The 20,190-nt window shown below is 38.0% G+C and overlaps 2 protein-coding genes across 11 annotated transcripts in view; one reads left to right on the forward strand and one right to left on the reverse strand.

The window, feature by feature from the left end:
• ASB3 (ankyrin repeat and SOCS box containing 3) overlaps nt 1-20,190 on the forward strand; it is a 109,182-nt gene that overhangs the window by 10,651 nt on the left and 78,341 nt on the right.
• On the reverse strand, nt 8,878-19,144 carry CHAC2 (ChaC glutathione specific gamma-glutamylcyclotransferase 2). Of its 7 annotated transcripts, XM_035272598.3 has the most exons (5): nt 18,931-19,144; nt 15,025-15,117; nt 14,837-14,895; nt 12,746-12,786; nt 8,878-9,911 (listed from the first exon to the last, which is right to left on the reverse strand). In XM_035272598.3, the coding sequence occupies exons 4-5, from the start codon at nt 12,746-12,748 to the stop codon at nt 9,528-9,530; spliced, it is 387 nt and encodes a 128-aa protein (XP_035128489.1). In that variant the 5' UTR covers nt 12,749-12,786; nt 14,837-14,895; nt 15,025-15,117; nt 18,931-19,144; the 3' UTR covers nt 8,878-9,527. The 7 variants fall into 7 exon arrangements, with proteins under 7 accessions (XP_035128489.1, XP_035128492.1, XP_035128491.1 ...); XM_035272601.3 differs by lacking the exon at nt 15,025-15,117; XM_035272600.3 differs by lacking the exon at nt 15,025-15,117 and having other exon boundaries at nt 14,837-14,907.

Consider the following 20,190-nt stretch of genomic DNA (forward strand, 5'->3'; position numbering starts at 1 on the left):
CTGGAAATAGCTCTACTTCTTTCAGGTCAGTTTTTTATTTTCATCCTTTTCTGTTGTGCTTTTCCCTAAAAAAAACTATTGAGCTCTAAGTGAAGAGGATATTAGCTGTTGGGTCTCACTTTAGGGTCCTTGAGTGAAATGCAAGAAATGAGTTACCTCTTTCCTTCTCTCTTTCCACCCTTTACCCAAATAACAAATGTTTTATTATGGAACATGAAGGTGTTCAAATGCTTCCAGAGTAGACTGTTAAATTAAAAGCAGCAACAATAGCAAAATAGATGTTTGTAGCCAGAAACAAATACTGTTGCTGCCAGGTTTTTTGTGTGTAAAGAGCTGTGGTAAAAAGTTTGGCTTGCCGTTTCATGTAAATATTATAATAATTCTGATTCTAGTTCTATATCCTTCCTCCGTTTCTTTGTCTGAGACTGGTACCTCTCCAGGCTCTGCTGGCAAGAATGTCTTCTACATTGCTATAGCCTTCTTATGCATGCATATATGTTTGTTCTGGACTGCAGTTTTCTCTGCATTGGCTTAATCCTTAATGTAATCCCACCTGCTTTCTTTTCCAGAATGAATGAATGCATTTCAGTGGGATTTTGTCAGGAAGCAAAGGAAAATGTATGTGCTTAGTTTGCCTTACACAGAGTGAGTAATTTACTGGTATTTGTTGTTTTTTTTGAGACAGGGTCTCGCTTTGTCACCCAGGCTGGAGTGCAGTTGCATGATCAATGATCACTGCCACCTCAACCTCTGGGGTTCAAGCGATCCTCCCATCACATCAGCCTCCTGAGTAGCTGGGACTACAGGCATGCACCACCATGCCTAACTAATTTATTAATTTTTTGAATTCTTGGCTTCCCAGAGTGTTGGGATTACAGGTGTGAGCCATGGCACCCAGCCAGTATTTGTTGAATAAATCAATGCTGTTGAGAAAATTGAGGTCAAAGCATCCTGTTGTTTAAAAAGAATATTATGGCTGTAGGATATAGACAATTAGGTCAATCTTTTAAATCCTATTTTATAAAGCCCTATTTTGTGCTGTTTTAGGAAAGAATCTCAGTGGGGTTCAACCCTACTGATGGAAGTAAAAAATGAGATAACTACCATCTCTCACTTTTTTTTTTTTTTGGCAGGAGGAAGGAGACTGGATCTCACTTTGTTGCCTAGGCTAGAGTGCAGTGGTATGATTTTGGCTCATTGTAGCCTCAACCTCCTGGGCTAACGCGACCCTCCCACCTCAGCCTCCTGAGTAGCTGGGACTACAGGCGTGTGCCACCACACTTGGCTTTTTTTTTTGTAAGAGACTAGGTTTTGCCATGTTGCTCAGGCTGGTCTTGAACTCCTGGGCTCAAGTGATCTGTTCCCTCAGGCCTCCCAAAGTGCTGGGATTACAGGTGTGAGCCACTGTGCCCAGCTGTTTTTTTATGTGTATTTTTAAGTTATAGGGCCTTAATTTCATTTTGTTCCTATTCGGTGCTTAGCACAGTGCTGAGTGTGTTGTAAATAGTCAATAATGGTACTGCATTTGTTTTACTTAAACTCTACCTCTCATTTTCATCATCTTAGAAAATGAGGTTTAAATGAGTTAATATACATAAAGCACTTGGAATAGTATCTAGCATATAGTAAGTGCTGCATAAGTGTAACTATTATTCTCTGACCCATGAACACCTTTTTATTTTTTCTTTGAAGCTTAATCTGATTCTGCTAGTTTAAATTAGTAACTTGCCTTTCTGTATTCTGCTTATATTTTATGTATTTGTTAATTAGCTTTAGAGACAGAGTATTGCTCTTTTGTCCAGGCTGAAGTACAGGGGCATGATGATAGCTCACTGCAGCCTTAAACTTCTGAAGAGATCCTTCTGCTTCACTCTCCAGAGTAGCTAGGACTGCAGACATGTGCCACTATGCCCAACTAATTTTTACATTTTTGTAGCGATATGATCTCACTATATTTCCCAGGCTGGTCTCAAACTACTGACTTCAAGTGATCCTCTTGCTGTGGCCCCCCAAATTGCTGAGATTACAGTCATGAGCACCATACCCATCCCTCTGCTTGTATTTTATATTACATCTTTTATGTTAAATAACATAGCTTTATTTTTGTATGTGTTTTTCCACCAAATATGATTCTTGATAGCTGGGACCTATTTTACTTATTTTGGTTGTCTCAGTACATTAATCATTGCTTGTCACATATCATTAGTTCCATCATTTGAGCTAAGTCTTAAAGAATGAGAAGGGTGGTGTGATTGGAGCACAAGGGGCAGGGGGGTACATCAATGGGAAATGAAATTTGATACACACTGATACCAGATTGATCAGATTATAAGTAGCTGAATGCCAGTTTAAAGGGTTTGAATTCTTTTATATGCAGTGGGAAGGCATCTTTGATTACTGACCTTAGTTCTATATTTTAGGAAAGTAATTCTGAGTGCAGAGTACAGCATGTATTAGAAAGAGGAAAAGAGATCGGGAACAAGAATATGTTAGAAACTGGCTCTTGATGCATTATAAGGCTCTTTAGTTGAGAATCTTTCAGCATGTAACCTTTTACTGTCATGTAACCTTTTAAGCCTTATCCCAAAATGGTTTCAGGGTTTCCTTGCTAACTTTGTTTTGACTTTGTTAAAAGAAAAACTTTAGACAAAATGAACTTGTCAGAATTTGTGTGTTAAAGGATTCATGAATCAAGTGGCACCCAAAACTAGAAGAGGTTTAGGGAACTCTGTTTTAACACTGTAAGCAGCAGACCTTTGCCGGCTGAATGTGGAAGCAAAGTAAAGAAATTACTTGATTGGGCTGGGCATGGTGGCTCACACCTGTAATCCTATCACTTTGGGAAGCTGAGGTAGGCAGATCACTTGAGCTCAGGAATTCAAGACCAGCCTGGGCAACATGGTGAAACTCCATCTCTACAAAAATTACCCAGGCATGTTGGCACATCCAGTAGTTCCAGCTACTTGGGAGACTGAGGTAGGAGGATTGCTTGAGCCTGGGAGGTTGAGGCTGCAGTAAGCTGTGATTGCACCACTGCACTCCAGCCTGGGCAACCAACAGAGTGAGACCTTGTCTCAAAAAAAAATTGCTTGATTGGCATAGCTATTTGTTTGTCTTATGTGTGTACAATCTGGCAGAAAGTTGCTCATTAGAGAATAGTTGTTGGTTTCTGATTGATGAATATTAAGTTCTGACATCCTGTGGATTGGGAGGAAATATTTGCAAGCCATATGGGTGATAAGGGGTTAAAATTCAGAATATAAAAAGAACTCAAATAACGCTACAGAAAGAATACAAATAATCCAGTTAAAAAATGGGCAAGGAACCTGTATAGACATTTCTAAAAGAAGACATACAAATGGCCAACAGATATATGAAAAAATACTTAACGTTACTAATCATCAGGAAATGCAAATTAAAACCACAATGAGATATCACCTCATACCTGTCAGAATGGAATGGCTATTATCAAACAAAAGAAAGATAAGTGTTGGTGAGGATGTGGAGAAAGGGGAACCTTTGTACACTGTTCATGACAATGTGAATTAGTACAGCCATTGTGGAAAACAGTGGAGGTTCCTCAAAAAACTAAAAATAGAATTACCATGTGATCCAGCAATCCCACTTCTGGGTATTTACCTAAAAGATTGGAAATCCATATGTTGATAGCTAAGATACATAATCAATCTAAGTGTCCTTCGACAGATGAATGGATAAAGAAAAATGTGGTATACATATGCAGTGGATGTATTTCATTCAGCCTTAAAAATGAAAGAAATTTTGTCATTTGCAACAGCATGGATGAATTGGAGAACATTAAACTAAATGAGATAAGCCAGGTACCAACAGACAAACACCATATGAGCTTACTTACATATTTAATCTAAAACTGTTGAACAAAAAGAAGCAGAGAGTAGCACAACTGGAGGTGCCTTCATGTAACAGGAGTAGGGGGAGGCCATGGGGGAATGGATAGTCAAAGAGGAGGAAATTTTTTCTTTGAGATATATTGCACAGCATGGGGAATATAGTGACTGATAATGTATACTTTATACTTGCTAAGAGTAAATTTCAAAAGTTTTCACTACAAAAAAAAGTATTTGAGGTGATGGATATGTTAACTAGATTGATTTTATTATTCCACATCTTATTCATAAATCATAACATCACTTTGTACCCCATAAATATATACATATAATTTGTCAATTTATCATTAAAAAATAAAAAACAAAGATTTAAGTTTTGTTTTACTGTTTACATTGGACTTCAGTTTGCTTTTGTAGGAACCCAGAGTGCTGGAACTATCTCAGCCTAATAGCCTTCCAATGAAAGATTGCTTACACTTCTTTTTTTTTTAAGGCAAGAATCTTGCTCTGTTGCCCAGCTCACTGGGCTGCAGTGAGCTCACATTCTCAGCTCACTGCAGCCTCCGCCTCCTGGGTTCAAGCAATTCTCCTGCCTTAGCCTCTTAAACAGCTGGGACTATAGGTGCCCGCCATCATGCCTGGCTAATTATTTTATATTTTTAGTTGAGATGGGGTTTCACCTTATTGGTCAGGCTGATCTCGAACTCCTGACCTCAGGTGATCCACCCACCTTGGCCTTCCAAAGTTCTGGGATTACAGGCATGAGCCGCCACACCTGGCCAAGATTGCTTACACTTTTAAAGAAATGGTATATATATATATATATATATATGTTTTTTTTTTTTTAGTAAAACAACGGGTAAAATTTAATATTTAAAAAGGCACAAACACATTTTGTACATGTTGTGAAAATACCATCTATTTCCTTTAAAAGCTTATAAATTGATATGAGTATCATAAACCTGTTTGTTTTTCTCCTGAACTGTTGTTGTTCAACATTTAATGTATATTATTTGCAGGGAGGTAATGTGTGACCAAATTTTCTGGTTGGGAAAGGAGATGAGTATGGTTTTCGTATACTAAGTTTTCATGCTTGTGTAGCACAACTGGAGGTGACGTCATGTAACAGACATATGAAGAGGTTGAGAGAATAGGCTGGAGATTGGAAGCTATCCAAGTGAAAATGGTAATTGAAGCCTAGGATTGATGAGTTTGTGTATCTGATAAAGAATAGTTTAAGAATTATAATTGGAAACACAATGAAATGTTTTTCTCTTTGACCTTAGTGACATGGGATGCTTGATCACTAGTGTCTGTTGCACCAGAGTAGCATGAAAATTGAAATCTTTGGTTTCAGTTAGGAAGTGGTCATTGGAGACTTGATACTATACTGACTGGGTGGTATGGTAGAGTAAAGTTGAATTGGAAAGGGATTAAGATGAGTTGATAAGGAAGTGAAGCACTATGTGGTTAAAAAATTTCTGTGAATAATAAGAAAGCTGGAAGAAAACAAGAAATTGTAGGATTAGAGGTGAGTTTTCCAGTTATAGTGTGTGTACATGTGTAGGTGAATCATTTATAAAGAGGAGGCTCAGTACAATTAAGTAAAACAACCAAGAAAATGAAATTGAAATATAATATTTTAGAACGGTAAAATGAACCATAAGAATGAAAGCCCCTGAAATTCAATAAGGCTAATATTCATATAAATTTGACATACAGAAGAAGAATTTTAGTACTGTAGTTGTCTTTGGAATAGTTAAAATTCTTCGACATAGTAGTTACAGGATTACAAAATCTTTGATTCTCTAATATATGCCAACAGTGAATTCAAGGTTTTATTTTATTTTTTTTGAGACAGGGTCTTGCCCTGTTGCCCAGCCTGGAGTGCAGTGGTGTGATCATGGCTCACTGTAGCCTCGAACTCCTGGATTCAGGCAATACTTCTGCCTCAGCCTCCTGAGAAGCTGGGCCTACAGGTGCATGCCACCACACCTGGCTAATTTTTAAATTTTTTATAGAGACAGGGTCCTGCTACATTTCCCTGGCTGGTCTCTAGCTCCTAGCATGAAGTGATCCACCCTTCATGGCATCCCAAAGTACTGTGATTACAGGTGTGAGCCACTACACTGGCCAAATTCACAGTTTTAGAAATCCATAAAAATAGATTGCTAAGAGAAAAACAAAAACAAAAAAATAGATTGCTAAAAACTGAATAAATTAATACAGAATGTAGTCAGTATTTTTGCTGAGAAAAGATAGGCATAATATGAACATTTGATAGTAATTTTTAATGTGATGTGATTAAAGGGAATTTTAAAGCACGTTTGTCATCTGATTGGAAAGAAAGAACCAGGGATGGTAAATGACAAATACTATGTTTACACTGATATTCACAATGACCCATGATGTAAGGATATGCACTTAGTCATTGAGAGAGTATTCTCCGAAGTTGTAATTTAAAAACGAAATGTATCTGTGGAACAGAGAAATCTAATATAATGAAATGTATTAGATTTCTGGAAAATGTTTGAAAAATATCTAATAGACCAAATACGGTTCTGGTGTGATTGTAATCATTAGGAATCTTGAAGAGAAACTGAACCCATGTTACTCTGAATATGTGATATAAAGTAATTTTAAATAATATTTATTGACCTTATCAGTCATTATGTAATATCAGTCATTATGTAATGTTTTACCTATATTAAAAGTAAATAGGCACTTTAAAGATGTATAATAATATACATTTCAGGTACTTGATTAGAAAATTAAAAATTTTCCCATTTAAGATGAATGTATAGCAATAGATAATGGTCAGACTTTTAAAATCAGTCACAGTGAAACGAGTCATGTTCATGCTTTTAAATATTCTGAGTTGACATCATCATAATCTTTGTTTCCCTAAATGATAACTTTATGTATGTAGATAGTGGCATCTAGATGCTTACAGTTCTTGGTAAATTGAAGAGTGAATGTATTGGTGGGGAGTGGGGAAAAGTATTATAATAGTGGTCTGGAGTAGTAGTACAAAGACCAAGTTTTAAAAATTTAATCTGAGATTTAAAAGAAAATTTTAGTTTCTTTTCTAAATGTAGGGTTCACACTTACCTTTTCTTGAATTCCTAAAATTGAATACCTACCTAATATTTCTACTGTGAGGAATGAGAATCTGAGTTTTGTGTTGTATGTAATTAGAGCAAAAGAGGAAATGTTTTGAAAGTGAGATCTGAGGGCTGTAAAGAGACTTGAACTTTGCTAAGAAAGTGAAAACATACTCTAATTTGGTACCACATTTGTTTCTTTCTAGCTTGGAGGCTCCAAACCCCAGCTTCTGATACTAGAATTTAACTTTTCCATTTCTGTCAGGTTTCTCCCCATCCTAATGAAAATGAATATCCCTTCCCTCGGCTGTTTGGAACACAGCCCTGTAAATGATGATGGTATACCACGTGTATATTCACAAATCTTCTAGTTTAACTTCTAATGGTAAGCCTAGAAAGATGTATAAATGGTGATCCCAAAGTAATCCCTCCCTCTTAGTATTTTGCAAGCTAGTTATTAAATGATAATCACTTTGGGGAATCACACACTCCACTGGACTTTGTAAAATGAAAAACTAGATCTCTGCATTGACTGACATGATTCTGAGCATGTCGTCTTGGATAGGCTTGTTATATTTGTGGGAATATATACACAGCTGTCAAAATTAACTCTAACATCTTTATGTAACCAGTTACATACTATTTCATTATACAAATGAAATTAATCATTAATCTTGTTTAATCTTGTTTACCTTCTGAAAAAACAAGCAGGGTAGTGAGAGTAGTTAATTTCAGATGGGTTTTTTAAAAACATGTTATAGAATAATCCTGTGCTCCAAAGTCAGAGCAACATGGATTTCAGCCATTTGTTAGATGGGTAACTGAGTGCAAGTTACTATGGAAACAAGCTAGAGGAATTATGCAGAAAATGAGGACATATGCCTCCATATGTAAAGTGCCTAGCACATCCTTATGAAATATTCATTAACAAATTGAGCCCCCTTTCTGTTTTACAGGACAAGTAAAATGTCTTCTGGAAAACTAATATTTAAAATGGTGGAAGATATTTAAAGTAGTTATGTGACTGAGTAAATTACTAAGTAAGATGTTATTAAATAGGAAAACATGAAAAGGACATGTAGGACAGCTTTACGTGAAAAAACTTCTGTACTAATTATTAATCATTCCTGGGTTTAAGGAGCTTTTAGTGTCATATTAAATTTAGTTTAATACTGAAGTTTTTATGGTGAAAGATTCTAAAGAGATTATATGTTCTATTGAGAAAGAAATAACCTATAATCAGGAATTACCTGAGTAGTTTGAATCAAAGTTTAATTCTATGTGAGTTAATAACTTGTTTCCTAGTTGAGTAGCAACATACACCCAATTGATATTCTTCTTTGGATGATAAGAGAAAGAAAAAGAAAGTTATGTGTAAATAATCAGGTAATATCACTTCTTACTAAAAAAAAAAATACAATCTATGCATGTAACAAAATGGCACTTGTATCCTATAAATTTATACAAATAAAAAATTATGATTCTAGGAGGTACTTGCTCTTGGCTTCTGCCAGAGGTTACACTTCCCAGCCTGTGGGATGGCCAGACTGCAGGCTATAAAATAAATTGAATGAATATATATACATATATATACACACTATATATATACATATATATACACACATATATATACATATACACACATATATATACATATATATATACATACACACATATATATAAAATATACATACATACACATATCTTCAGAGAGAGAGACAGACAAAGAATTCCAAAAGCTGTTTTAAAAACTAAACTTTCATTATGTATGCCATTAGTTTGTAGTATCAGAAAGCCCATTTTTTTCAGTTTTGGTATAAGATTAATACAAAGTGAATGACAGACTACATCATTAGTGATCATAATTTGTATAATGTAATTTGTGCTTTAGTGAGTTATTTTCCATGCAGTAAAATGCCTTTATTTAAAAAAGAAGAGGTACAGTACATTATAATTCCAAGGAAACTTTTATATTAAAAAAATGCCAATTTTTGGCTCAAAACTGAAAAGGTTTCATTTAATACCGAAATAAGGAAATTCACAATTAAGGCTGAAATACTATTCATATTACTGTGTATTTCTAATCAAGTTATTTTAAGCTTGTATATTTTAAACCATGGCTATGGAATTGTATGGGAATATATTGAAGGCATAACCTTATATTTAATGAACTTTTGGTTTAATTCTTTAGAACTTCAAAATAGTATTGGGATATGAAACAACAGGATTATTGTTATTCTGATAAAAACCAGACTAAACTGAGTCTTTCACTGCATTTTTCTGAAGAACTCACTTCTAATGAGTAACTGTTCACTAGTATAAAATTAGGAAATCTTTATGTTATTAAAATTTGAATTTTTCTTTCACTGTATCCCAATCTTTTGAATATATGTGTTTCAGGACATTTCCAATTAAACTATAAGTTTAGATAATATCCTGACTAGATTAAAAATACAATCTTTAAACGTATTTCCAAATCATATTGCCATTTTGCACTGAAGTTAATTCTCTGAAGACTAAAAGCTCTGCTTGTTTAGAAAAGTCAATGATTAGTTCTTTATATGCAATTGAGATTCTGTTTCCCTTCTATACGTTCCTTTACTAATTTTTCCAAAGCGAAAAGATGCTCATCTGCTTCTTCTGGCACAAGGTTCCTTATAGAATTTGCAAGTTCAAAAAGATATTCTGTATTTCTTCCACTTGGACCAGCTGCATTAAAAATTTGTTCAGCAATGTCTTCCAGAGGTGCAGGACCAAGATAGTTAGGATTATCACATGTTCCAATATATAGCAATACACTGAATGGTTTTGTTGTGGTATCTTTTGGATAAAAAATGACTGTTGTGGTTCTGTAGCCTCCTTTCTCTCTGAAGTCAAGGTATGCTTTTACTTCTTCTTCCTTTCCTGCTGGCAATCTGTAAGCAACACCCCATACACATCCCTGTTGAAAAATGAAAAGAATATGCTAGTATTTATAAGGCTAATTAAAATAGGTGATGATAGAGAGTTGTGATCTAAGAGAGTATCTCATATATTCTTTTTTTTTTTTTTTAATTGAAATGGAGTCTTGCTCTATTGCCCAGGCTGGAGTGCAGTGGCGTAATCTTGGCTCACTGCAATCTGTGCCTCCTGGGTTCAAGCGATTCCCCCCTCAGCTTCCCGAATAGCTGGGATTACAGGCATGTGCCACCATGCCTGGCTAATTTTTGTATTTTTAGTAGAGATGGGATTTCACCATGTCGTCCAGGCTGGTCTTGAACTCCTGACCTCAGGTGACTCCCAAAGTGCTGAAATACAGGTGTGAGCCAACAGGCCTGGCCGAGAGTACCTCATATATTCTTTTCTGTTTGTTTTTGAGACGAAGTCTTGTCTGTTGCCCAGGCTATGGTGCAGTGGCACGATCTTGGCCCACCACAACCTTAGCCTCCCAGGTTCAAGAGATTCCCCTGCCTCAGCCTCCGAGTAACTGGGATTGGGATTACAGGAATGCACCACCATGTCCAGCTAAGTTTTGTATTTTTAGTAAAGAAGGGGTTTTGTCCTGTTGGTTAGGCTGGTCTTGAACTCCTGATCTCAAGTGATCCGCCCACCTTGGCCTCCCAGGGTGCTGGGATTATAGGTGTGAGTCACCATGCCTGGCTATATCTTGTATATTCTTTTTTTGCGGGGGTCTCTAGTACTTGCTATGTATCTCGTATATTCTTAAAAGTCAGCCGGGTGTAGTGGCTCACGCCTGTAATCCCAGCAGTTTGGGAGGCCAAAGCGGGTGGATCATGAGGTCAGGAGTTCAAGCCTGGCCAAGATGATGAAACCCTGTCTCTACTAAAAATAAAAATTTTAGCCATGTGTCGCAGCAGGCACCTGTAATCCTAGCTACTCGGGAGCCTTGGGCAGGAGAACTGCTTGAACCCCTGACGGCAGAGGTTGCAGTGAACAGAGATCGTGCCACTACATTCCAGCCTGGGTGATAGAGTGAGACTCCATCTCAAAAAAAAAAAAAAGTCAATACAGTTTTTCTTCACTTAAAAGTGCACAGAGCAACATACTAAACAATAAAGGAAATAGGCCGAGGCGGGCAGATCACAAGATCAAGAGATCGAGACCATCCTGGCTAACATGGTGAAACCCCGTCTCTACTAAAAATACAAAAAATTAGCCCGGCTGGTGGTGCCTGCCTGTAGTCCCAGCTACTTGGCAGGCTGAGGCAGGAGAATTGCTCGAAACCGGAAAGCGGAAGTTGCAGTGAGCTGGGATCGCGCCACTGCACTCCAGCCTGGCAATAGAGTAAGACTGTCTCAAAAAAGGAAAAAAAAGAAATAAAGGAAATAAGCATTTTAAAATCTCTATTGTGAATAATTTCTTTGTATCATAGGTACAGCAAGATATTTTATCTTTTTTTTTTTTAATTTGGTCTTTTTCTTTAATAATGGGACTGAAAGGAAAACTAGCAGGTTTTCACTTGATCATTAAAAAATTATATAGAAACAAAGTGCCATTTGTTTATTAACTGTTTAGGAGTTATGAGTTACCAATTTGAAGCTCTTTTTTATAGATTTTTTTCATAGTCAATTATGAAAGCATTTCCTAATCTACACCATTATTTATCTACCATTACTAACTGCTTGATTTTTGCTTATTAAAGTCCTTTCCAAGGTTAACATTTCACAATATAAAATTCTGAATTTGTACCCCAATAAAATTATTGAAAATATTTAAGAAGCTGAGGATTGTTGGTGACATAAAACTTTCTGGTGCTCCAAACTAGTTTTAAAAACACAGGTGCTACTGGGGCCTACTAGAGGGTGGAGGGTGGGAGGAGGGAGAGGATCTGTAAAAACAACTAATGAATACTAGGCTTAATATTTATACCTGGGTGATGAAATGATCTGTATAACAAACCCCCATGACATGTTTACCTATGTAATAAACTTGCACATCCTGCACATGTACTCCTGAACTTAAAAGTGAAAAACAAAAAACACAAAACACGACTCACAGGTGCTATTGATACTATTAAGCAAGCAAGAAAAAAGGATTAGATTTCTGCTAATCTAAAAAAAGTTAGATTTCTGCTGAATGTGAGACTGGCAGAAAAAGTGAAGAGAGCTTTTAAGGGTTCCATTTAATTCTTGGGGGTAGTCTGGCTGTCTGAGGGGTATTTCCATTAATGTTTAAAGGGGACCACAAAATTCTTAAACTTGTTTTTAAAACAACCTATAAGGCCGGTGTGGTGGCTCACGCCTGTAATCCCAACACTTTGGGAAGCCGAGGCAGGTGGATCGTGAGGTCAAGAGGTCGAGACCATCCTGGCCAACATGGTGAAACCCTGTCCCTACTAAAAATACAAAAATTAGCCGGGCGTTTGGCATGCACCTGTAGTCCCAGCTACTCGGGAGGCTGAGACGGAAGAATCGCTTGATCCAGGAGGTGGAGGTTGCAGTGAGCCAAGACTGTGCCACTGTGCTTCAGCCTGGCGACAGAGCAAGACTCTGTCTCAAAAAAAAAAAAAAACGCCCCACAAAAACGATACTACATGCCATTTATTTGTACTTCGTTGTCCACCTTGCATCCTACAGTCTGACTTTTCTTATTGGCCTCATTTTCCACAAACACACATACAAAAACCCCACAAATACAGAAAAGAATTCTAAATTGTCTTAGTTCAAATTGGGTAGGGTAGTTCAAATTGTCTGTGACAATTGTTAATAAAATTAAAACTGAGAAATATCTCAACATTTTATAAAATTAAAATTTTACAAAAAATAATATTTATACCATACCGCAGGATCTTCAACAAGAGTCACAACTCTTCCAGGCTGTTTTAAAAAAGGTAAAAAAAAAAAAAATTTTCTGAATTAATAAAGTTCATTAAGTAGCTGGCCATTAGCAACATTTTTGACATGGAATATATTTGCCCATAAGAAGCACTATTTCTTAAGCATACTTATTTTTTATGATAAAGCTAAGAGAATCTACCTTATCAGACTGTGTTGGCCTTTTAAATATTTCCATCAATTTATACATATTATGTATATTATGTTCACTTACATGAATGTATTGGAAAACATACCAGTGACTAAGGGTCATCTAAAATGAAAGGCAAATGGAAACAGTAATGATAAATATTCTGGTTTCCCCTTAGGAAAAAATAATGTTATATATACCGCTGCCTCCTGGGTTCAAGCGATTCTTCTGCCTCAGCCTCCTGAGTAGCTGGGATTACAGGCATGCACCACCACGCCTGGCTCATTTTTTGTATTTTTAGTAGAGATGGGGTTTCACCATATTGGTCAGGTTGGTCTCGAACTCCTGACCTTGAGATTTGCCCGCCTTGGCCTCCCAAAGTGCTGGGATTACAGGTATGAGCCACCTTGCCCAGCCATAATGTTACATTTTTATTTTAGTTTTTGTTTTTTAATTTTTGAGTTGTAGTTTCACTCTTGTTGCCTAGGCTGGAGTGCAATGATGAGATCTCTGCTCACTGCAACCTCCAACTCCCCAGTTCAAGTGATTCTCTTATCTCAGCCTTAAAAGTAGCTGGGATTAGAGATGCCTGTCATCACACCCAGCTAATTTTTATATTTTTAGTAGAGACTGGGGTTTCACCATGTTGGCCAGGCTGATATCGAACTCCTGACCTTAGGTGATCCACCTTCCTTGGCCTCCCAAAGTGTTGGGATTACAGGCGTGAGCCACCACTCCTGGCCTTTAGTTTTATTAGGAAAAAAAAAATGACATCACGCGTGCTTTCCTATGGGGAAGTGGCTTTCAAACTTTTAGTGTAGATCAAAATGACCTAGAGGGCTTGACAAACACTCTGTTAGGCCATACATACCTTCAGAGTTTCTGATTCTGTAGGTCTGGAGCTGTCTTAAGAATTTATGTTTATAACAGCTTTCTTGCCGATTCCAGAAATTGTTTGGGGGCTCATACTTTAAGAACCACTGCTACCAGGGTATATCAAGAGGTTTTAAGTGAGAGAGAATGAATGATTTATAATTCTGAGTTATGAAGTGTTCTTACCTTTCTGTATATGGTAATGGGTACTTCAAGGCAGGCATTCCTTTTAGATTCATATATGAACTTTATATTAGAACTGGCCTATTTGTGTAGTTCTTATATGGGACAGTCAGACCATCTGTGGTCTAGGCAATTTTTTTTTTTTGGTTTTAACACAGCTCAGTTAATAGTTCTGTGGAAAGCTTCACTTTTTACTATTCAACTTGAGGCTGAAATGAGATATTATCAAGCCAAAACAAATTTTGTTTGTTCTTTCATTTCAAAGACTAATAAAACAGTCTTTGTTTATAAATGGAAAGCCTTAGAGAAAGTCCAGACTTGGAATGGTCCATAATTTAAGACACAAAGGTGACTTATATCAGTGCCTGCAAGCTTTTTTTAAAAATAAAATTCATCCACATAGTACCAAAGGCTGTATATGTACTGATACCTGAACATCATTCATGGGAATGCTAAGTCATAAGCTACAATTTTACCTACTTGTATGTCCAGTGTCTGGCACATAGTGAGTGACCCTGAATCTTTCAGGCATTTGCATCATCTTTGTTGATACTTCCTTCTAGTCTTGATCTGTTCATATAGATAATTCATAATCGTGGAACACATGGGATTTTGGATTATCATTTCTCATTTAATTTTCCTGTTAGTCTTCTCATACATTTTAATAGGGATAATATTGTATCATTGATGAACTATAAACATTTGCATGTCTTGGACATTTAGATTTCCGACTTGTTTTTAAGATAATGCTATAATAAGGGTACATATATTGGTGAGGGTCAAGTAGATATTGCCATAGTACTTTCAATTTCAAAGTGAATTAGAAGTTATTTACTGAATACCTACTCTGTGCTGTGGAGAAGAAGAAATCTTGATTCTTGCTTCCAGTAGCTTATATTGTCACTCTAGAATGCAAACTAACATGTGAAACAGAGCTTACGGTCTAAGATGTATGGTATTTATTAAGTGCAGTAAGAATTTTGAGTCTTAGGTGATCAGAAAGAAAACTAATCTGGTGAAAGGACATGACTCACAATTCACGAATCCTTAGAGGCAGGACTACACCAGGCCAAGAGTCTGACTGTAGCAGAGGGTCCCCACATAGAGGAGATGATTCAGAAAGATGACTGAAGAAACAAGGTGAAGTCAGATTAGAAAAGCCAGAGAACAGATTTGAAATTAGGGGGCAGTGGAAATAAGCCACTGAAATTTGAGAGAAGTTGGCAGTTTAAGGAGCTCCTACAGAACTTGGATAGTAGGTGACTGGCATGATCAAAGAAATGCTTTGGAACAATTAGGGTGATAAAGTATGTAGTACTCAAAGTGGAAGGAGGAAGTGCACAGTAAGAAATGTTAGTGATACAGGTGACAAGTTTGGCACTCCATCTCTCCTTGTTTCCCCTTGCGTCCAGCTCCATAACCAATTCTTGGTAACTGTCTTTAGAGTGTCATCTGAATCTAGTTCTATCTTTAAGTAGCTTCCTTAAGGATTTTCCTGCCTGACTTTAGTTTTGCTTTCTTCCAGTCTGTTCTGTACTTGGGCCCAGGATGACTTTCTGGTACAAAAATTGGGCGAGTCACTCTCTTGCTTCAAAATTTTTCATAGTTGTGATATTCTACAGCATAAAATAAAAATCCTTGGCCGGGCATGGGTGGTTCCTGCCTGTCATCTCAGCACTTTAGAAGGCTGAGGCAGGTAGATTGCTTGAGCCTACATGTTTGAGACCAGCCTGGGCAACACGGTGAAACCCTGTCTCTACCAAAAATACAAAAAATTAGCCAGGCATGGTGCCCGTGCACCTGTGGTGTCAGCTACTTAGGGAGGCTGAAGCGGGGAGGATCACTTTAGCCTGGGAGGTTGAGTTTGTAGTGAGTCGTGATTATGCCACTGTATTCCAGTCTGGGTGACAGAGTGAGACCCTGTCTCTTAAAAAATTCTTTAGCATGACTTAACTACAAACCTGATTTCTTTGCATTTTTGCCCTGAAGTTTTACTGAATTAATTTGTAACTCTTAAAAACACTCATATCTTCGAATATACTGGTGCTTAGTGCAGAATGCCCTTCTCCCTTTTGCCTATATCATCTGCCCACTTCCTCCATAAAGTCCTGGCATTATCTCTCCAGATGGACTTAGCAGCTCCTTCTCCTAAACTCTTACTGCCCCTTCATTTGTTTTCCTTATAGCACTTATCAAGTACTTTTGTTTGCACAACTGTCTCCCACTTATGTAAGTGCTTAGTAGTAATTATGATGAAAAGGAGTAGTGAAGTTTTAGATTGAAGTGGTGGCTGGTGGAACACAAAACACAAGGAGTATGCAGGGAGTGATTTTAAGGGAAAATAAATGGAATTCTGTCTGCTTTGGATGATACAGACATGAACTACTAGCACTATAATAAATAAAATTACTTGGAGGCTGGGTGTGGTGGCTCACGCCTATAATCCCAGCACTTTGGGAGGCTGACGTAGGTGGATTGCTTGAGACCAGGAGTTCAAGACCAGCCTGACCAACATGGCAAAACACCATCTCTACTAAAAATACAAAAATTAGCCAGGCATGGTGCGTTATACCTGTAATCCCAGCTTCTCAGGAGGCTGAAGCAGGAGTATCACTTGAACCCAGGAGGCAGAGGTTGCAGTGAGTGCAGAACCTGTCACTGCACTCCAACCTGAGTGACAGGAGACGCCAACCCCCCTCAAAAAAAGAAAGAAAGAAAGAGAAAGAGAGAGAGAGAAAGAGAGAAAGAAAGAAAGAAAAATATAAATTACTTGGAAATATTTTCTAACACTTAAACTCTATTCTCAGTATGTTACTGAGAAACATCTACCTGAATGGGCTTGTAGGATGTAAAATATGAGAAACTGCCAGTTTTGTGAGATATAAGGCTGGCAATCCATTTTAATTAAAAATGTGAGGTAAAATTATGATGTTCTTTCCAGTTTTTTTTTTTTTTTTTAACAGAACAGTAAATGTAATTAGATTTCAGTTTAATTTGCTAGGATAAATTCTTTAAATAAAAATAGGTGTAAAACTGTTAGCCAGTGCAGCTTTGCCCCCTATTTTCCTTTCCTATATTTTAGTAAATTTTATTATAAAGAGATACTGGCTTTTATAGCTCCTTTTTTTTTTTTTTTAAATAGTTTTTATTTGAGATGGAGTTTCGCTCTTGTTGTCCAGGATAGAGTGCAATGGTGCCATCTCGGCTCACTGCAGTCTCCACCTCCCAGGTTCAAGCAATTCTTCTGCCTCAGCCTCCTGAGTAGCTGGGATTATAGGCATGTGCCACCACACCCAGCTAATTTTGTATTTTTAGTAGAAATGGGGTTTCTCCATGTTGGTCAGGCTGGTCTTGAACTCCCGACCTCAGGTGATCTGCCCGCCTTGGCCTCCCAAAGTGGTAGGATTACAGGCGTGAGCCACTGCGCCTGGCCCAGCTCCTTTCTCCTTTTAAAGAATCATGGACTGTTATATTGACTAGACAATTTCTAATCATCAGTCTGTTCTGACAGCATACGTATTTCAGTGTGCTATGTAACACAAAGCACATTTTGGTCAAAAGACTATAGTAGTAAAATATGTTTTTATAACCACATACATACATAAATATTTAGTACTTGGTCATTATAATTGGAGCCTGGGCTAAATGTTTTCTCTTCAGACTGGCCGTTTTAAATATTCATATCAAACTGACAATTCTCAAACTCCTGGCCTTAAGCAGTCCTCCTGGCTCAAACTTCCAAAGTGTTGAGATCACAGGCGTGAGGCACCAGGCCTAGCCAAAACTGACAACTGAAAAGGCATTTTATTTACTTTAGTTTCTTAATGTCTTGAATATTGTTTTAGAAGATTCTTGGAGATACTTTGGCTATGACATTTCTGCATTTACCCTAAGCCATTTCGCCTTTTCGAGTCATTCTGTCCAACATGCCAATAGGCCAGTGTAGTCTACCTAAAAGCCAAGTTCTTAATTGACCAACTCTAGTTAAAATGGAATGGCTTCTAACTCAGGTTCTTTTCATGATTTTAATCCTGTGTCTCTTTTACGAGCATGTGTAAACTACTTTAGAGCCTTGATCTTTTCCCCTTTCCACTGACCAATTTCCAAATTATTAGTTACCTCAATCTTAGTTTTCTTTATGAATTAGTTGTTTTGCAACTGGTACAAAGCTGATTTGCATAAGCAGTGAGCTGCTGCTAATTCTCTACACATATATTGAGATTTATGTCTTTGTATGACCGACTGAAAAGTGGATCAAATAACTTACATTTCATATTATAAGAACCATCAAGAAACTAACATTAAAAGGTTAGATACAGTAATAAATTTGGTACTGCGTTACTCATGTAACCAGAACTTCATTTAACTTCGCTAGTACCTGAAAACCAAAATGAGTTCCTTAATAACCAGAGAAAAATTTGAAACTCGTTCTTCTGCGATCCTAGGTGTCAGAAAAATAAAACCTTTGAGAGATGTAAAGGAATCCTAGAAGTAACATGCACGTTTAATCGCAAACCTATGAAAGTCTGCTAGAATGCAGAAATGCCAACAAATTTAATTGCTAAAAAGCTGAACTCTGTGGTGACACGAAAAAATTCATCTTCCCTCCAGTGGGATTTTTTTTTTCTTTTGGCAGAGGTTGTGGAGAGATGGAGCCCCCTCTCCGCACTCAGCCTGGTGCCAGCTCGAGTGCCTGTGCCCGCGCTTCTCGTGGCATCAAGAACCACCGGCATCTTAAGTAGCTTCGGAAGGAGTGCCCGGGTTGGATAGAGATGGCGGGCAGGTGGCAGGGAAAATGTACAGAAATGTGTTACCCCAAGCCATGTACTTGGCCCCCAATAAACCCTAGGGTGTGGCTTCCGCGCAGCTGGGTGGTGGGTATGGAGTTGGGGAGCGGGGGTCCGGGGGCAGTAAGTGTGGGGAGCTGGCTGGCGCCTCACCTTGCCGGGGACCCCGCGGTGGTCCGTGCTGCCCTGCCAGAAACGCCTGCTGTAGTTTGTGATGTATCCGACCAGCTTGTCCTGATAGGGAAAATCCACCTTCCAGATCAGGGACCCGTAACCAAAAACCCACATCTTTCCGCGGCGCCTCTGCCACGGCGTGAACCCTAGCTGCCGCCGCGCCGCGGGGGACTGTAGCCTCCGGTACACGAGTAACTGGCTGCGCGGGGCGCAGGCGCGGTGGCCACTTGGGGCGCAAAGCGCACTGGGAGTTTAAATCCAGAAAGGTTTTCCGGCTGGGTCTCAGTCAGCTTTATTTTATTTCCTTGATTAGAGGGTAAGAGGCATTGACCTTCGGTGTAGTAAGCAATGGATTCTTTGGCAGCCTCCGTAAATCACTCTAAGCTATCTTTAGTACGCGTGTGTAGAGAACTACAATACCCACAATTCTTGCGGAGCTATTTGGCTCTGAAATTGGACCTCCGCTTATTTCTAACGGGGCCAAGGAAGGAGAAAAGGACAAGAGTCGTCACTTGTGCTGTCCAGATATGGAGGCGGTGTACCAGCACCGCACGTAGCACCTAGAAACACATTTTGTTCTGCTTTGGAAATTAGATTTTTGCCATATAACAGCAGCCAGAGGAATGCAACCCATGTTTAATTTTATGTCCTGGAAAAAAAATGTATTTTGCCTTTCAAAGAAAAGCAGAAAGTTTACAATAAATGTTTACATCTGTGAAAGAGTAGCTGCCTTCTCAATGGGAATTGTTTATATATTTAAATTGTACACAGTCTTATTCATCTTTAGCATACTCAGTGGCTTTTTCACAAAAGAGCAGGCAAATGTTCTTAACTTGGGGTTCCAGCAAAGGCTTTGGAAACGAGTTGGGGAACCTGCTGAAACTGTGTACAAAATTTGGGGTGTACACTTTTCTGGGGGGAACTACACCTTTCATGAGGTTTTTAAGGGGTTAAGGATCCTAAAATTTTTTGAAGATCTGCTGGTTAGAGCTATTGCTGCAAACTATTCTTTAGGAAACTCACTTGGACTATCATGGCTGTGTGTGTGTGTGTGTGAAAACAGAAGCCACAAATGATTGTTCTTTCTTGGAGATTTCTATACCATGGTCTTGAATGCTGAAACACTCAGATTCAAGGGGTATTACTTGTTTTCTTATAATCAGCAGGAAGCTGCCACAAAAAAAAAAAAAAAAACAGGTCTTTTCCTATTTTCTCTAAGTTGTAGTTCCATTTTGCCTG

Source organism: Callithrix jacchus, chromosome 14 (assembly GCF_049354715.1).
Source record: "Callithrix jacchus isolate 240 chromosome 14, calJac240_pri, whole genome shotgun sequence".
In the NCBI taxonomy this organism is placed as follows: Eukaryota; Metazoa; Chordata; class Mammalia; order Primates; family Cebidae; genus Callithrix; species Callithrix jacchus.